Source organism: Calliopsis andreniformis, chromosome 4 (genome assembly GCF_051401765.1).
Source record: "Calliopsis andreniformis isolate RMS-2024a chromosome 4, iyCalAndr_principal, whole genome shotgun sequence".
NCBI classification, from domain to species: domain Eukaryota; kingdom Metazoa; phylum Arthropoda; class Insecta; order Hymenoptera; family Andrenidae; genus Calliopsis; species Calliopsis andreniformis.
This window is the reverse complement of record NC_135065.1, coordinates 370727-390673: the sequence shown is the minus strand read 5'-3', so window position 1 is coordinate 390673 and position 19947 is coordinate 370727. Positions and strand designations below refer to the sequence as shown.

The 19947-nt window shown below is 37.9% G+C and overlaps 2 protein-coding genes across 4 annotated transcripts in view; both read right to left on the bottom strand.

The window, feature by feature from the left end:
• The window catches only part of Hacd2 (3-hydroxyacyl-CoA dehydratase 2), a 110902-nt gene extending 102387 nt beyond the window's left edge, over nt 1-8515 (bottom strand). For 2 of the 3 annotated variants that reach the window (XM_076376325.1, XM_076376323.1), the window contains exons 1-2: nt 8209-8483; nt 7735-7861 (exon numbers count right to left, since the gene is read on the bottom strand). In XM_076376325.1, the coding sequence (XP_076232440.1) occupies nt 7735-7818 (84 nt within the window). In that variant the 5' untranslated portion in view covers nt 7819-7861; nt 8209-8483. Of the gene's footprint in view, nt 1-7734; nt 7862-8208 lie in introns of all 3 variants that reach the window. The other variant, XM_076376324.1, reaches the window with a different exon arrangement.
• A 3775-nt stretch (nt 8516-12290) lies between these two features.
• Nucleotides 12291-14176, bottom strand: LOC143178257 (uncharacterized). Its single transcript, XM_076376791.1, has 2 exons — nt 13277-14176; nt 12291-12935 (listed from the first exon to the last, which is right to left on the bottom strand). Exons 1-2 carry the CDS (start codon nt 14174-14176, stop codon nt 12291-12293), a joined length of 1545 nt encoding a protein of 514 aa, XP_076232906.1.
• Between the last annotated feature and the right edge of the window lie 5771 nt (nt 14177-19947).

Sequence of the window (19947 nt, the reverse complement as noted above, 5' to 3'; positions counted from 1 at the left end):
CGCTAGAAAATATAGTCAACAGCCTACTTCCAGCACGTATTGCTACAAAGCAATTATAGAAGAAACAATTAAATATCGATAATTTTGATAGTATATGGACGAACTGCAAATTGCAAACAGAAAAAATTAAAACAGACATGTTAACAAGTCTGGTTAATACTATGCTAAAAAGACAACAAAATCTCTTTCATAATATTTTTTAGCAGGATTATTTCTTGACCCTCGATACAACATAATATTGACGACGGAAGAAAAAGTCCAGCAACACCTGATAAAATTCTGGAATCATATTATACGAAAGAAACCACATACCTCAAACGTGAATGAAATGTGTACCGTAAACAATGAAAATGAAGATTCAGACACAGATGAAATTGAAAAAATGATGAAATTAGAACGACAGAAAAGAACCATGACATCTATTTCTCTCGTCACACAAGTAAAAGATAGTTTAAAAAGATTTTCTCAAGTCCCACGGATAAAAACCAAAAAAAATGTATTTCATTTTTGGAAGAAAAATAAAAATTTTATACCACAGTTGTACAAACTAGCGACAACAGTTCTAGCAATACCCTACACACAAATGAGCGTTAAACGCTTATTTTTATCTTTAAAATATGTATCATATCATTGTTATAACTTAAACTTAAATGTAAACTTAAATGAAAAAATTATAAAGTTTTTACAATTAATAATTGTTTTTCAGGGTGGGACTTCACAAACAAATATATTGTTTCGAGCTCTAGGAGCTTTTTACTATACTCGATAGATGGCAAAAGCTTATATTTTTTAATAAAATTTTACACTTTTTATTAAAAATACGTCTTAAAAATATACAGGGTGTCCCACATAAGGTGGCGGAGCCGAAAAGGGGAGATTCCTGGGGTGATTCTAAACACCCTTTTCCTTTGCAAAAATATTCTCTGAAGATTTGTTAACGAGTTATTAACGAAAAACATCGACCAATCAGAAAGCGCGGATAGCGAGCGCTCGGCCGTTCAGTAATAGGGCACAAGCTACGCATAGTGTTTCCTACTCGCTGTGCTCGAATCTTGTACAAGAAACTCCAGAACTCTATGTTATTGCCCAATTTCTCTTAAACTATTAGATGGAAAGTTATGAAAAAAATTAGGGGCACGTCAGCTATTCCGACACATATTATGGAATTTTTTCAAATTTTTAAATTAATTATCCAAGTTGTAAAAAATAAAAAACGAGGAAGAAGAATATAAAAATTCCGATTTAGTAAAGTAATGCTATAGTAAGATAATAAAAAATAATGTTTCCGTAGTTCTTACAGATTGTACATTATTTTACTGGGTATCAAAACATTGAAAATTGTACAAAAAAACTTATTCCATAAGGAATGAACGAAAGTTGGACGTATTAGTTGCTGCAATCGGTAAAGAGTACGGACACATCAGTTTTCATTTTTTTAATTATGGCGCACCGAATAATAATTAATAATAATAATAATTATTATCGGTAAAACTTACCCATTCGGAGAAGAATTCACTTACTACTTGTACACTTGTCCCATCGGGTCACTGCACCCATCCCGGTCGTTGGGGGATGATGTCCAGGTAGCGCTGATCGCAGGTATCCAAGACCACAAGAAGACACCTTGCATTTACAACACTACGCGGTCACTAACACTGATCACTTCACTAAACGAGCACTTGACCTTTTAATGACCGACAATCGACTATTTTGAAACGTTCTGCAGCATTCCGTAAATAAAAACAAGATGTTACACACTTCAGCGGCGAAATTGCGATCGATACTGGCGATTTTTTCCGAAGTCTCATTCTTCGTGCCCTCGCATCCCTCCAGCGCGACTTCTCGGGGTGTAGCTTCGACGAAATACTCAAATTTGATTTGTTAGTTGACACCAACGAGGTTAAATCTTCCTCGGTTACATTTTTTTAGTGGAGGTGGTAGTCTCCTCTTCGGGTCGAAAAAGTCACAAGCAAATTCATGGGGAAAAGCAAAGGCATATCGGATTAGAGTAGGATACGGCAACGAGTGTCTCCCATATGTGGCTGTTTATGATCACAGGTATTGGCCTGCAAGTTCAGCGGTACCCCGAAGCCGAAGGTCGCGAGGGTTGTGTCGCGCTTACCGTTCAAGTCCTTTCGATGCATTCGGACGGATGAAATATGGAACTGCTCGTCGTAAATGTAGTAATTGGGGAAAGTTTCTGGACGTTAAACATTTGGTCAACGGATGTCTCGCACAAATAGACAAATTTGTCGATGAAGGAAAAATACATCAATTGTATTCTCATTCCATAATTACTTCAATATCAGAGTCCTGCGACCGGGCCTTGTTTTCTATAACGCTGCACATGTAGTGACCGTACATTTATTCTCGTATTGTTACTAAATAAACCCTCCAATTTATTATTTCTCTTTGCTCTGTTACCTTTCAAAATATTTTTATGAAACAAAATCGAAAAAATAGGCACATATTCCCTGAATTATTCCAAAGGAAAAAAAATATGGATCGAAATTTTCTTGTGGGAAGGATAGGAAAATGATACGGAAAAATAACTTATCTTATATTTAATTTAAACGGCAAAACCAGATAACCGATTTGCCATTGTATTGACATTTCATGTATGATGTACCTAAATGCATTTGCATGCACGTAAAAGATCCGCCAAAACTTTAGTACCCAGGAAGCCTGCCCTATAGCTCGAGGAAGTTTACAAAAATTGGGAAAAAGAGAAACAGACATTGGATGATCACTATGTGTGCACCGTAATAAACTGCATGCCGGTCGCAGGACTCTGATATTGAAGTAATTATGGAATGAGAATACAATTGATGTATTTTTCCTTCATCGACAAATTTGTCTATCTGTGCGAGACATCCGTTGACCAAATGTTTAACGTCCAGAAACTTTCCCCAATTACTACATTTACGACGAGCAGTTCCATATTTCATCCGTCCGAATGCATCGAAAGGACTTGAACGGTAAGCGCGACACAACCCTCGCGACCTTCGGCTTCGGGGTACCGCTGAACTTGCAGGCCAATACCTGTGATCATAAACGGCCACATATGGGAGACACTCGTTGCCGTCTCCTACTCTAATCCGATATGCCTTTGCTTTTCCCCATGAATTTGCTTGTGACTTTTTCGACCCGAAGAGGAGATTACCACCTCCACTAAAAAAAAGTAACCGAGGAAGATCCAACCTCGTTGGTGTCAACTAACAAATCAAATTCGAGTATTTCGACGAAGCTACACCCCGAGAAGTCGCGCTGGAGGGATGCGAGGGCACGAGGAAAGAGACTTCGGAAAAATTCGCCAGTATCGATCGTAATTTCGCCGCTGAAGTGTGTAACATCTTGTTTTTATTTACGGAATGCCACAGAACGTTTCAAAATAGTCGATTGTCGGTCAGTAAAAGGTCAAGTGCTCGTCTAGTGAAGTGATCAGTGTTAGTGACCGTGTAGTGTTGTAAATGCAAGGTGTCTTCTTGTGATCTTGGATACCTGCGATCAGCGCTACCTGGGCATCATCCCCCAATGATCGGGTTCGGCACAACGACCTAATGGAGCAAGTGTTCAAGCAGCAGGTGAATTCCTCTCCGAATGGGTGAGTTTCACCGATAGTAATTACTCCTATTACTAGAGTCATATTATTAATCTCAATTTGTTTAAACATGTTTGCCTTGGTCCGTCATAATCAAAAAAATAAAAATCAATGTTTCCGTACTTTTTACCGATTACAGCAACTAATACGTCCAATTTTTGTTCATTCATTATGAAATAAGTATTCTTGTAGAGTTTTCAATATTTTAATACACAGTAAAATAACGTACAATCCGTAGGAACCACGAAAACATTGCTTTTTATTTTTTTTACTATGGCATTACTTTACTAAATCGGCATTTTAAAATTTTTTTTTCTCGTTTTTTATTTTTTACAACTTGGATAATTAATTTAAAAATCTGAAAAAATTCTATAATATATGTCTCAATAGTTAACGTGGTCCTAATTTTTTTCATAATTTTTTTGTCCAATAGTTTATGAGAAATCAACACTAACATTGTCTTTTTTTCTACAACTTAGCTAATAATTTAAAAATCTGAAAAAATTCCACAATATGTGTCGCGATAGTTAGCGTGTCCCTAATTTTTTTCATAATTTTTCATGCAGTACTTTAGGAGAAATTTGGCAATAACGTGTAAAGGTCTTGAGTTTCTTGTACAAGCCTCGAGCACAGCGAGTAGGAAACACTACGCGTAGCTTGTGCCCTGTCACTGAACTGCCAATCGCTCGCTATCCGCGCTTTCTGATTGGTCGATGTTTTTCGTTAATAACTCGTTAACAAAGCTTTAGAGAACATTTTTGCAAAGGAAAAGGGTGTTTAGAATCACCCGAGGAATCTCTCCTTTTCGGCTCCGCCACCTTATGTGGGACACCCTGTATTTATTCAAAAATCAGTTTCCATTGAATACTGAAGAAACTGGAATACAGGATATTTATAAGTTTATGTTAAAGCATGATTTCGAGCTTCAATGGCCAGTGAAAACTCCACAACAAGGTTTAAAATTTTCGCAAGAACTGTATGCATATCGCCAAACTGACGATGCTATAAATCATATAACACTACAGAAGTTTTGTAATCATTTATAGTCTTCGACACCAGAAACGGCAACATTAACTTTTTTCAATAAAACTCTATGAAGGGAAACAAAATTAGAAACAGTGAAAGTGATAAAAAATAAGCCGGCAAACGAATCGTATGAAAAATTCAATCTTGTTCCTGAATGTTAAAGACTATATGGACAAAAGAATTGATTCATAGAGATTATTTGAAAAATTGTTTATACCTATTGAATTTTTAGAAAAAAATCCAGATACATGAAAGTATGAAAGCATCTTTAATTATGGCTTAAACATCACGTAACAATTAGGAGTCGTAAATGACATCGCTAAGCGTGATATTAAACTTATGCAGGATTATTATTATAATTCTGTATTTTTGCTGTATATCAACTCTGAATTTTCCTCTTCTTTCTAAATCTCTACCATGTATATCCTGCAAAGCTAAACTAATAGTGTCAATATGTACCCAAATTCTTTCCTTCATGAGTCATCCGTGAACCCTGTCCTCAGTTACTCATTCCTTATCCAGTTTCAAACCTTGTCTTCGTTGTTTGATCCTTTGATAATCTATTACATCCAAAACAACCCCGCTCTTAAAATTGCCGAACATATATATAGATCTAATGCTGGTTTCGACAGTTAGACATTTACTTCTATTCGTCAACAACAGACCATTTAATTGTCTAAGACTTACACATACGAATATCTATTATACGTTGACAAGTGTACGTTTTTCGTTTAATAATAATATACTTGTAAGTTTCGTACTTGTAATAAAACGTAAAGTTAACGGAACACAACACTTTATTAAATACTGTCAAGAAATGAGGAGAAGCAATTCATATTAAGCTAACCGTACACGATCAATTTTTCATCAGCGTGGCCTGTCAGTTCTTAAAACTGATGAAAAACTGATTGTATGTGGAATTGTCACTGGACTGATCATATCGTCTAAATGCACTTCAGTCCTGGACTGATTGATCAGACGTATTTGATATTTTTTGACTGATGTCCAACTAATTGTGCGTAGCATAGCATTCGTCAGTCCAACAGTGGACACGTGTTGACCCACGCATGTGCTATACCGTTCGCAACTAGTGTCACTGCTCGTATGTGGCCTCATACGCGCAGCGCAGGCATTGTATCTTTTTGTTGCATTTTTACAATAAATAAGCGGGAAAAGAAGAAGAAACTAAATAAAGACATTTATAAGAAATTGAATTGTTGAATTCTTAACAGAATTTATAGAGTTATATCGTTCTTTACTAGCGATATGGAATATTAAATACGAATTATACCTCAATAAATAGAAAGCTAACGAGGCCCATCAAAAGTTACTTGACTTAACAAAAATGTATGAAGATGGTTGGGAGGGAGGCACCAATCAGTGCAGGACTGATGAATAATCTTCATATTGAAAATATCTTCATTATTGATAGCTATATAAAAAAATGTCTTAGATAGAAGTTGTACTGTTCATTGAAGCAAATATAATGCGAAACAAAAATATTTTCTCCCAAGGTCAATTTTCAAGATTTCAAGGTCATAACATTTCTAATTACACGTAATAATCAATTTTGTCTTATATTCTTATAGAGAATAAAAAGACGAATTCAACAATGTACAAGAATGTATTGTAACAACAGACTATAATGGAGAAAAGCGAATTACAAAAATAAAAAGTTTTCAAGCTCAAATATAGCATGTTTTCCAATCGATCCAATCCAATATAATTGAAGGGGTTGTCCCAAATAATTTGATGATTGAAAAATGAAGTCCACCCTAATGTACATGGAAGCAGCACATTGTACCCCAAATAAAAAGCAACAAATTATTACATGTGCATCAAGCATCAATCAATTCAGAGAAAATTCAATGTGCAATTAAATCAACAGCAGCATACCTGCAACATTATATTAACGTCAATGATCAACATAATTTCAAACATAACATCTAAGTAATTCGACCCATAACTATTATAAATATTTTTCTTTTACTCTGAAAGTATTCAAAGTGTTAATTTTTGTTAGATCACCTTATTTATAAATATTGTTAATATACTTATTAATTTCATTCATTAAGAACACTGTGCAAAAATCAATCTACTCCAGTTTTTAAGATTTTTCAATATTAACAAATAAAAACTACTAAATACTAAATTGTATCAAAATTCACAGAAACAGTTGTTTTTACTAACAATTGAAACTGACCAGTTTTTGCACCAACCTCTTCAATTGATAATGTCAATAAATTATGTTAATAAAACTTATTTATTAAGAAAATCTAGAAATAACTAAATAAATAACTGCAATCTGATCAATGGAAAGTAACTATTATTTTGAATTAAACTGTTACATCTAATGAACACTTATTCCATTCTTTAATTCTTAATTGTTCTTGTTTCCTTAACGGTGTGTCAATTATTGATTGATGATATTCATTACATAAGACAAGATATCATATAAGTTAAAATTACAATTTCAATCTTGCTAATAAATACTAAACAAACTGTAAAATTACATGCACATAATATGTAAATGATATATTTAAACATTAAAATATATAAAGTATCTTTGAATATCTATTCCAAACTTTATTTTTTTCTGTATTCAATTTAGTGAGTTCTAAGGCTTTATAAAAATTGTAATCATTTTTCAAAAACAATCTATATCGTACCTAATTGCACTTTTTTAACAAATACTGAAATATAGATTTATCAATACAGTCTTTAAGGGAACATTGATGATGAACTATACGAATATGCATACGTACTTTCAGTTTATTCATTAAGAAGTATTAAATTTATTATTAGCTTCATTTCATGATAAATCATAATAAATAATCATGAATTCCTATGTTAAATATTGAAAACATTATAACACATTTCAATAGACTATGTATTGTATAATATTGACAAATGAATCCACTAACTAGAAATTACAAATTTAAGAGTTATATAGTTATTCATGGTTATACGTTAGTTACTATAAACAAGAAATTACAAATAATAATGTGAAAAATATATATACATTAAAATTTAACTTATTTTCTTGAAACAACATTTCTCTTTTTTAATTCAATTATAAATTACATTATGCATAATACATTACATACCTTTACATCAACCAAATCCACCTTCAAAGTAATTTGACCTTCCGTTTGAGCCCAGTATACAAATGGAGTTAATACATCTGCCATTTTTTCATTATATAGTTTTTAGAATATTAATTTAATCTTCTCCCTATCAAATTCAAATGTGTCAATCATTGTTTGCTTTATAAATTCTTCTAGACTAAGGTAAAATATATACAAATTTGCATAGATATGAATAACGTTTCGTTATAAATTTCGTTAGTTAATATTTTAAACATAGTTTTATTGATCATACTGTATAATTACAAATATTTCAATTTAGCAACATAAATAATATCTACATTCCAGAATTATGGTTAGCTATTTTTTCACACACTACATTAGAGTATATTATCGAACTATGCTTTAGTAATAACTAAATAACTTATTAATAACTAAAACACATATTAATACATTAAACACACAAAAAAATTGTCAAAAAGAAAATTTCCTTACAGCCGGTATGTGCCTACGAAACAAAATCTATTGATCTAACGTAAACTCTAAACTCTAAAGCTACGATACTATTCATACTATATATACATAATGTCATTTATGTGCACATGTAGGATGTTTCTGAAAAAGAGGTGATTCTTCGCGTAAAAATAAGTTAAAGATATGGAATAACATTTTTTTATATGAGGTTCCAATTTCTAAAAAATTGAATTTGAAATTTCACTAAGGACATACACTTTTCCAACTACGTTCCAATTGGTTAATGGCTAAATGGTCAGTGCACGCCTGCATTCTACCCTTGCTTAGACCATGTACAGGGTGATTAGCTTAACTGAAAACTCCGAAAGTGTTGCGCCTGATGGCAAGAAACTGAAGTGACACTACTGCAAGAACCGCAAGAGGTCTGCAGTAGTTCTTTCCGTTTTGGTGTGTCGGTAAGACGACAAAATTAATTTCTATTTTACTCGTACCAAAGAATCTGTCAATTTAACTTTTTAACTCAAGTAAATACTGCATGAATGTGTTGATTTATGTAGTTAATAATCGTTTGAACAATGTAATATGATGCAATAATAATGTAATAAATCACTAGCATACGAATGAGATGATTAAATGTCATATTATTTAATTGTGAAGAACAGAAGGATAGGTTATTTAACCTGTTAATTTGAAGGTTGAATCACCGATTACATAATAATAAACCTAACATCCTATGTATTTTTCTGTCCCTGATTTTTGAGGTGCTAGCACCCCATTATCATTTTAGTGTCACCGCCAATATTACCGGCGAAGTCTCAAAGCAGATTGCAACGCTACGAGTTTTCGGAATTACAGTTAAAATGGAGTAGGCAGGTTATATTAAACCCGCAATTTTTGAATGTTTATGTAAGAGTAATATAATTAATAACTACATTGCGAATTTCATTCATTTGTGTCAAAATATAGAAAATATGAAGAATATAAATCAAGTTGCAATATTTAGAAAATAATACAAACGGTTATTTAAGTTTCATTCCTTTATTCAGTTTCTTGAAAATTTTAATTCAAATAAAAATTCGCAGTCTGATATTAACTTTAAAATTGTATTATAAATATGTTTGATACAATAACACAGAAGAAAGGAATACAATAAAACAATGCAAAATGCAAAGTACATACAGCTAGGGCAGTAAAGACTTTGTTAAGATTATAAAATTTTGAATTTTATGTATTAGTATAATTAAATGTACTACTTACATAAATAATAACTATACTCTATGTATCAGCTATTGAGATATTAAATTTTGAAAACTTTTAATGTATTAAGCTATTAAACAATACAATTTTCTAATGATTTGAATTATTAAACTATAAAAAATTCTTAATGTATATATATATTAATGTATGTAACTAAAAAATATCATGATACTAAGAAACAATATTTTTTATATGCTGTAATAGTTCTATAATAACTTACTTTAACTTGCAATCTTTATAAAGTTTCAAAGTAATGTAACCTCTTAATTATTTTCTGTAAACATAATCTTATGTAAATAGTAATAATAAATAAACATAATAATTATAGTATATAAACAAGCTAAATGAGAGCACCTACATATTTGTCCTGTTTATTATTACACAATGTAATTTAACAATGGAAAGAATTCTTTCCAGTCATACTTTTTACAAGATTTCAAGGTCACTGATATTTTTGAAACGAGATTCTATATTTTTTTCTATATTCTTCTAAAGGATATCTATAAAAATATATTTAACTTTCTTAATACTCGTAACATTTGAATTATTTAATCGCAAGATGACTTGCTATAAATAACGCTCTGATCTTTTAAACAGAACTGGAAAAAATCCGTTAGATTATTGTTTAAAATAATAAACGATTTTAAAATTTAGATATGGTCCTCTGATTCAATTTGTTTGGATAAATTTGTAAGAAATTGTATCGAAATTTATTTGTTAGAAAAATACGAGGAATAAGAAATGTGTTCCTTAGAGGACAGTTCTGGGGTAAGTGCCGTGGGGTTCATCACAGTCTTGTTACCAAAAGGCATAGCTTTCCCCACTCTGTGGCCAAATCCTATAGGAACAATTATCCCATTCTTTTGTGATACAGTGTCGGGCTGTTTGCCTTCTTTAAATACTCGCTCTTCTTCCAAACAGTCACACAACACCCGATAGCTGGGAGGCCAAACGTAGCCATCAGCCATCAGTCGCCAACGGGACTGTTTAATCTCATGCACCTTCAATCAGCCACAGGCAGACTAAGACCCTATTACCCTATCATAAATCCCTCAAAGACACGTTCTCGTTCGGCTAATCGTCCCAAACTCTCTCTTAAAATACGTTGACGCTAACATATTTAATTATTTAAGTTGGAACTTGTTTTTCATGGTCTTCTTAATTAGTTAGTTTATTATTTTGATGTAAAAGAACATATTATACTTTCTGTTGGGTGGCGCGCATGCTCCTGCGCGACTCGGCCGCGGGGGGGCGTCACGCTAGAGAGTCTCATCATGGCGGTCTCCGAGCACGCACGTAACACGCGTACTGTATTATTATTTGTTAGATGTTAATATACGGTTTGAGCGAATAAACAAGTGTGCATTAAGTTAATCGGACCCTACTCCCGAACCGACGGATACCCAACAACTGGCGCTGCGGATTTGTTAACGAGGAAAACATCGACGCACGTGTTTTTCACAACAATGTCGGACGCCGCCGAACAGATCAAGGCCCTTACTGCGGCTATCAACAGCCTTCTTCAACTACAATTGGAACAGAAGCAAGTCGGAGAGACCTCCACTCCTCAAGGGGCTCAGCAAACGCCAAAACCTGATTTATATAATCAGCTCTGTGCACGCGTAGAAAAATACGCATATGGCGTCGGTGAAGAATCGAAACCGTTCGGCAGGTGGTTTCTCCGGTACGAATACACTCTCGTCACGGAATCCGCGTCACTCCACCGGAAATGCGAACACGTTTGGTGCTCGATAAGTTGGGGCAAACAGAATTCGAGAGGCTGTGCGATCATGTTGCGCCTACAGATCCTTCGAAGATGCATCAAAAAGATCTCATCAAAACCCTGAAGGAACTTTTCCGTGACAAAGTCCCAATCACGCGTCGAGGCATCGAAATTCTAAACTACCGCTACAACAGGTCGATACCTATTACAGAGCACATCGATCGTATCAACCGCCACGCGGCAGAGTTTGATCGAGCAAACTTAACGGACGACGGCCTGCGAATCTTACTGCTCCTCCAATCTTTTTGTTTCTCGAAGGACAACGAACAACTCAAGAAACTCGCCCTACGTGTTGTAGAGAAGAATCGAGACACCTCTCTAAAAGACATCGCCACCGAGTTGGAGGCTCATCTAAACATTTCCTGCAGCATGAAAACTCTGGAAAATCCAGTGGAGAGTCCTTGGCTATCGAACTGTGCTGCAGTGAAGGTAAAACCGTGGAAACAAGTGCCGCGAAACGCTGTCAAATTGAAACTCAATGCAAAACCCGACCCGAACAATAATAAATGTAACGGATGCGGCGGGTCACACCTTCGGTCAAAGTGCGGTTTCCGCGACGCAGTGTGCCATAAATGCGCAAAAAAGGGCCACATCGCGATCGTGTGTCGTTCCGATGCAAAAGACGTGAAATCGGTCGGTAAAAACGCAAACATTATTACCCAAGCAATCTCTGCAGTCGGTAAATGTCGCCGTCGTTTCGTGACAATATCGATCAACAACAGATCGATACGTCTTCAATATGATACAGGATCCGACATTACCGTGATTGGAAAGGACGAGTGGATCCGACTTGGATCGCCGAGTCTCGTGGTGAGCGAGACAGTCGAGCACGCCGGCGGTGGCGAACTCAAATTAATCGGCAGGTTCCGCAAAAACATTAGTGTGGCCGGACCAGGGAGGGTAATCTCCCATGTGTAATTTATGGACCTTAGCAGTGCCATCTAACTTATATCCCTCAACTAAAACCTATATATATAGCTATACGATTCTATACGCATACATACCCATACATATACCTCTCTCCTACAGTACGATTACTTTAAACTTAGAAGTAAACTTATGCTTAAAGGACATAATATGTTTTGTAACACAATAGTAATGAAAAACCTAATAATGTATACATACGGTGCTCTTCTCCTTGTTTCCATTTTTTCCTCAGGGTGTCTGCCTGTAATGCGTTGATGGCAGCAACATTCGACGATCCTTCATCACATACAGTGGCAACAACTTCTATCCCAGTTTTCTTCAGTGCTTTTACTACATTCTTGATGCACTGTATTAATTGTGGTGCTTTTGTCTGGCTGTCGCAATAATTGTAGGAAATGGGCATTTTCCAACCACTGTGTAGTCCTCTTAACATGAAGACAAGGGCATGATCTGCAAATCTTGAAGTTCTTCTTGTGCCCCAGTCTTCGAAGCTTATTATTTCGTCTTCGTTAACGTCGTAGTCAACATGGGGCATCAATGATATCTCGTCCCACATCAATACACACAGTTTTTCTTGAGCACTCATGGTATCCGCTTGACCACGTAGATGTTTCATCACAGCTTGTGATATTCCAGTCTTGATTGGAATTTTTCTTAGCATCTTCTTTAATGTGGTTGCACTTGAAAGATTGCATAGCATCCTCAGGAGCCTGTATGATTTAGAAGACTGCTTCAGAAGTGCTATGGCCAATATTTTCTCATCTGTTGTGTAGCGTCTTCCCTGAAAACATATTTCATAAAGTTATAAACAAATTACAATAAAATACTACAATGAAAATACAGCATATATTACACAGCAGCAATAAATAGTTACAAATCAAATATAGTTATATAGCCATACCCAAACACAAAACCAGTTAGAGGCATATGGTTGCAATTAAATAAAAGAATAAATAGAAACTATAAGAAATAAGTAGAAAAAATAAGTAGTAAGAAACCATAAGACAGCATCATTCTTTCAGGCAGGCAGGGTAACAGGGTTCATCATCACTGGAGCACATCTTCAGGGACTTCATGCATGTGGAGCAGCGTACAAAAAAATATTAAAATTGTAAACATTACCTTTCTTACTGCCTGCATCATGTTGCCTCCCATGTGAACAGTAGTAGTAGTAGTAGTAGTAACATGTCTGGTACGATTTGTTGTGGCTGGCTGAAAATGCTGGGTAGCTACTGGTATATCATTAGCTACATCTACAATTTTACTTACCTGTGGCATGGATCTGGATGTACGTAACTGCATTTCGATGAACATCCTCTGCGTGGTGGATAGATTTTGAAATCTATGTACCAGATTAGATTCTGATAACACCATTGCTCGTTCCAGTCGTGCCTTTAAATCTTCTCTCTTCCTGTGTGCATAACGATTGCGTTTCATCAGTGTTTTAGCAATTTTGTATAATTTAGCTGCTTTTGGTGTCAATTGGCACTGTTTCATGTTGTCCTGCAGTAGTATATTTCTGTGACTTTTCTGTGATATTGAACACTGTTCTAACTGTCCTGATATTATTGAACTACTTGGACCAGCTTCATTATGTTCATTAATATCCCATAGTGTTTCTTCACAAATTCTTTCAGTTATTTCTTCGCTCATGCAATTCTTTATGAGACTCTTGTGTTCGTTATTGTTATCACTTTCTACTGTTGTAGCAGAAACTGGATATACTTCTGCTTCTATATTTTCAGATGCATATTCTTTGTTCTGGCTCTGCACTGGCAAATGCAAAGTTGGAATAGCATCATATCTTAATCTTCTTCGTTGAGTAGAACGCAGAAATGAGGTTTCTTCAAAGTGTCTGTAACACACCCTGTATCTGCGCCTTTCAGTGCTTGTCAGAGTAAGTAGTACAGGACACTGAATTTTATTAGCCCAAGACTTTGATCGTACGACATCTTTGGGAAAGTGGTACGCTGGGATAGTCACACCCGATGAACACTGTGGAACTGCACACGCTCTCACCATTTTGTTCTGATGTCCAAACGTTCACACAAATTGTTTATATAAACTGTCTGCACTTATGTGTTTTATGCACTTATATGTCTTTATTCACTTTTTACACTTTTTTTACTTGAAGCTCCACTCCTCTGCACCTCACTATCCTACTATCCTGAAACAAACTTCAGAAAAGTTTATAATTTATGCACAAAAATTTGAAAAATAAGTTCAAAAATAAGTTCACTGAGTGAACAATATTCCGTGAGCTTATTAATCAAATTTTCAACACAATTCTATTATTAATAAAACAATATAAAAGTTTCTCTAATTCTCTTCGCAGTTCGCAACAGTCCGCAATCAAGATTGCTATGTGTTGCTATTAGTTGCTATGCGGTTTTGGCGGTAATAGTAGCGCCAAAACATTTGAATATCAGTCACGTCCAGTCACGTGATGTGGTGCGATCATGGTGCCACCTGAGATAACTCCTTAGAAAGTGTACTAACGAGTGTCCAAAGTCATACATAAGAGTTTACTCCCCCTGGGCCGGACGCAATAGCGAAATTGATATCGACGTCGCAAACCGAAACGGTTTAAACCTACTCGGCCTTAACGCGATAGACAGCCTCGGACTGTGGCCAACATTCGCAAGTGACTCTAAACGTGTGTTTGACCTTCAATGTGAAAACTCTGCAAACTTATACAAGCCACGTACAAAAGACATAGTCTTGCGCGAGCGACCGCCTCCCCCTGGCCGTCCGAGTACGTGCGCTGTTAGCCGGAGTGTCGTGTCATCTTCACATGCGTACTCAACACAAATGCGTAAGGAATTTCCCAACCTGTTCACAAAGGGGTTGGGGTGCTGCCGCGACTTCAAGGCCAAATTCAAACTCAGAGTTGATGCACGGTCTGTGCGACTTCCGTGCCGTCACGTCGCTTTCGCAATAGAGGAACCACTTGCAGAGGAGTTACGCCGCCTCGAAGATTTGGGGATCATCGAGCGCATAGACTCGTCCGATTGGGCTTCACCGATTGTCATTGCTAAAAAGCACAACGGCAAAATTAGAGTCTGTGCAGATTTCTCCACAGGTATAAATCAAGCTTTGCTGGATAACCGATATCCTTTGCCCAATACGGAGAACGTCTTTGCCAAATTGAATGGAAATTCATATTTTACCCTAATCGACCTTAGTGATGCCTTTTTTCAGATCGAAATTGCAGAAGACTGCAGAGACATCACAACGATTATCACGCCCAAGGGACTATTCTGGTACAGGCGCGTGCCCTTCGGAATAAAAACGGCCCCGGCTATATTCCAACAGGCAATTGAGGAAACCCTTATGAGTATAGAGGGTGTGTATCCGTACCTTGACGACGTGATAGTCACCGCTGCCACCCGTGAGGAGCATGATCGACGCCTACGACGCACACTCCGGAGGCTCGAAGAGAGAGGTTGGAAATTCAGCGAGGAGAAATGTGTCTTCGGGCTTGAGGAAATTAAATACCTAGGGTTCATCGTGAACTCTAGTGGGATCTCGGCCGATCCCCAAGCGACTAAAGCCATCGCGAACATGCCGAATCCAACGACTGTTCCAGAAGTACAGAGCTTTTTAGGCATGGTGAACCATTACGGGAAGTTCATCCCCCACCTCCACCACATGAAGCAGCCTCTGGAACAACTCACCAGGAAGGACTGCTCTTGAAACTGGACTCCCAAACACGATAAGGCAGTCGAACAAATTAAAAAGGTAATGCTGAGTCCGCTTCTTTTGGAGCACTACGACCCTACGAAAACGCTCGTAGTAGCAGTCGATGCTTGTTCCACCGGCATCGGTGCGGTGCTTCTCCAGAGGACCCCGGATGGCAGCGAGCGCGCGGTCTACCACATGTCTCAGAGCCTCACAGACGCGCAGCAAAATTATTCTCAACTTGAGAAGGAGGCTTACGCTCTCGTTTCAGCGGTGGAACGCTTCCACAAATTTGTATGGGGTAGGAAATTCATACTGCAGACAGACCATAAACCCCTCGTAGCATTGCTGCAAACGGAAAATACCAAAGGCCTCAAAGCTACAACTGCGGCCCGTTTGAAGCGTTGGGCCCTGAGACTGTTAGGGTACGACTTCGACATTGAGTATGTGCCAACGAAAGAATTCGGCCAAGCTGACGCGCTGTCACGCTTAATTGAGAAGTTCCGCCGGGACAACGCAGAGGAACTGCAAGTCGCCAGCATTCGTGCATTGGAGTCCGAACTGCTCCAAATCAGGAACCTCTCAATCGACCATTTCGGGAAGGAGCTTCGTCGCAACCTGAAGATCGCCACCTCGGAAAACCCTCTACTCCAAACAGTAATTCGGGCAATCCGAAATAGCAGGTGGGACCCCGCAACGGACCAGGAATCCTTGAAACCTTTCAAACAACGTCTCGAGGACCTCAGCATCGTCGACAACACGCTGATGTTGGGTGACAGAGTGGTTATTCCGAGCAAGTTGCAGCCCGCAATTCTTTCTGCCTTGCACAGAGGACATCCTGGTATCAGAAGGACGAAGCAACTTGCCCGAGAATTTGTTTTTTGGCCAGGAATGTCCAATGACATCGAACATCTTGTGCGTCAATGCGACGCCTGCGCCCTGGTACAGAAGATGCCCAGGAAAGCACCTCTTGGAGAATGGCCTGCCCCGTCAAGAGCCATGGAACGAGTCCATGTAGATTATGCTGGACCCATCGACGGGCAATACATCCTTGTTTTCGTGGACGCCTTCTCCAAATTTCTAGATGTGGCCATTACTCCCACAATTTCGGCTAATCGCACTGTCGAACTGTGCCGCGAGATCTTCACCAGGTACGGACCTCCAGATGTCCTGGTGTCGGATCACGGGACCCAATTTACATCGCAAGCTTTCCAAACATTCTGCGAAGAGATGCAATGTACACTCCTGATGTCTGCTGTGAACCACCCCCAATCCAATGGCCAGGTGGAAAGGATGGTGGACACCGTAAAACGAGCTATTGCAAAGGACCCGTCAAACTGGAGGAAGCAACTGTACAATTTCTTGTATTGTTACCGTTACACACCTTGCTCGGCAACTCTCAATGAGAAGTCACCAGCGGAATTGTTTTTCGGGCGATGTATCAACTCGCCGTTCACCAAATTGTTTCCGAAGATCCAATCGGACGATCCTGATCCAGGCCTTTCCTCTCAACAAGCACAGTTCAACAAACACCATGGAGCACGTGCAAGGAACTTGTCTGTTGGAGATCGTGTGGTTGTTCTGGTCTCAAAGGACAAGCGCGAGCTAGGCAACATCTCAAAAACTCTCTCTGGAACGAGATATTCTGTTCGCCTAGACAATGGCAAAGTGGTCGACCGCCACATAAACCACATCTGGAGGGGTGGAAGTACGGAGCCGGACCGCCAGGCCTCGACTCTTGTGGAAGAAGAGGACCCGGACGGGGACTATTGGACGTTTCTGCCTGGTTCATCGCAGTTGGATTACGATAAGGTCACCCCAGACGTTGAGACTACCCCACAAGCATCTGAAGCGAACGGACCCGAGGCCGACGTCGAGCCGCGGCTCCAGCCAACCGAAGTGGGCAATTCTGAAGTCGGGGCTCCCGTTGAGCTTACAACTCCACAAGCTCCTACTAGACCTGCTCGTATACGGGTCGCTCCCCGTCGCCTGGAATTGGACCCCAGTTCCAAATCCTATTCCTATCGGTAACCCTTTTAAGGAGGGAGATGTTGGGTGGCGCGCATGCTCCTGCGCGACTCGGCCGCGGGGAGGCGACACGCTAGAGAGTCTCATCATGGCGGTCTCCGAGCACGCACGCAACACGCGTACTGTATTATTATTTGTTAGATGTTAATATACGGTTTGAGTGAATAAACAAGTGTGCATTAAGTTAATCGGACCCTACTCCCGAACCGACGGATACCCAACACTTTCATATGTACAGTAATGTTGCGGGCGAGAGCCGTTTCGTCTACACGGACGAGAGCCGCGGTCTATCCCAACTACCTCGTCTGATACGTGCCGCCGAGAAACCAATTCTTGGAACCATCGCGTTCGAGCTCGACGCCCGAGAACAAGGAGATCATAAAAAACAAGGATAGCATTAGGGATTTAAATAGGAAAAATTAAAGTTTCTTATTCGCAAACGGATTTTCACGCAAGTAACACCAGTCGATTCCTTGTGCTCTCCCGATTAAAATGATGTCAAACACGACATGATTCCGATTATTTTTAACAAAGATACATAAAACTTGGTTTGTAGAAAGAAAGGTCATGCTCATCGCGTTACGTACATATACAGTATGTAATGTTACGAACGAGAGCCACAAGCAGACCCGAGCGCGGCTCTCGTCCGTAACATTACTGTACAGGGTGATTCTCTGGCTAGGGTAGACAAAGGCCGTGCCGCCGTCTAAACATTGCACCCAAAACCCAAAAGGCTCAACTGTGAGATTCTTGACTTTAGCTCACACATGTACGCACACAATCGTCTTCGTCGCAGTAGCCATTCGTCCTCGACCCCCCGATGGCACAGCGGCTACAATACTATGGGTTTTGGGTGCAATGTTTAGACGGCGGCACGGCCTTTGTCTACCCTAGCCAGAGAATCACCCTGTATATATGTATACATTGTTTATATTTATATTTATATATAATATGGAGACAAAAGTAACGACGTGACCATATGTATAACTATGGAAAATAACATTTTTTACAATGTTTTAATTCGTAACACATAGTATGTGAGCTAAAGCGTGGGTGGCCAAAGCTCCTTTTCTATATTGAATTTATATTGAGAAATCACACATACGTAAGCACACACACTATTCGATATTTTACCACAGGTTGGAGTAGTTCTCGAAGTGAACGTTATTCATGAGTAGAGGTCGCCTAATTCAGTCCGCATGTGGAGTCTACCACATAAAAGAATAACCGGAAACAGGAAGCTAGCGTCATTGAAAATTCGATTTACGCGCGTTATTTTATTTGTTTGTTAATTCAACTATTAATTTGTTTATAGTAACGATAGAATTGAATTGGCTCTGAGATTGTGAAAAGAACAGTCGTGTATTTTGTGAGAAATTTAATATATACATTTATTTCATAAATATTGTGGTTTTTAATATAAAAGAGTCGCTACACGCAAACTATGCATAGGTAAGGCAGTTTGACCTGAGACACAAAACTCCATTGAATGTTAGGTCTATTATTATCTGGTTGGTGGTTGAATTGCTACAATCAGTAATTATGAAATCAGTAAATGTTAATGTCTCTCATATATTTTTGCTTATTTATAACAAATTCTTCATGTCAGATATCTTTCCTGTGGTATGACAGTTGGATCTTGTTACTTCTGTATTGAAAGGATCCAGATTGAAATGCACATCAAGGATATTAAAGAACATAGTTCCTCATAAATTGTCATTTTTATTAAAAAATATATGAACTGAAGAACAACTCAGTTTTGAGGTGAACTGCTCTATTATAACCAGTTTAACAGGTTACACTTGTTATATTACACAAACCATGAAGGCAAAACTTCAAGTTGATGCCTTGTACATTAATGTCTTGTATACTAATTTCAGGAGGGCCTTTATCTCTCATTCTATGTTACTTTCTAAACTTTTCTAAACTTGAATCTCAAGTTTTGTAACAGCTGGATCTCAAATGGTAAAATTTAATGTGTATACTAGAAGAATTTTAGTTAATTAAAGTGTCCCTCAATGATCACATGTTAGATCTTTGTTTTTCAATATTTTTTAACTATCTCTATAAGGTTGTTACTAATA

Excerpts from the sequence above, each read along its gene's own strand:
- LOC143178257 (XM_076376791.1), bottom strand. The coding sequence starts at position 14,176 with ATGGTGAGAGCGTGTGCAGTTCCACAGTGTTCATCGGGTGTGACTATC. Across the intron at positions 12,936-13,276 it reads TGATGCAGGCAGTAAGAAAG|GGAAGACGCTACACAACAGA; the intron begins GTAATGTTTACA and ends ATATGTTTTCAG.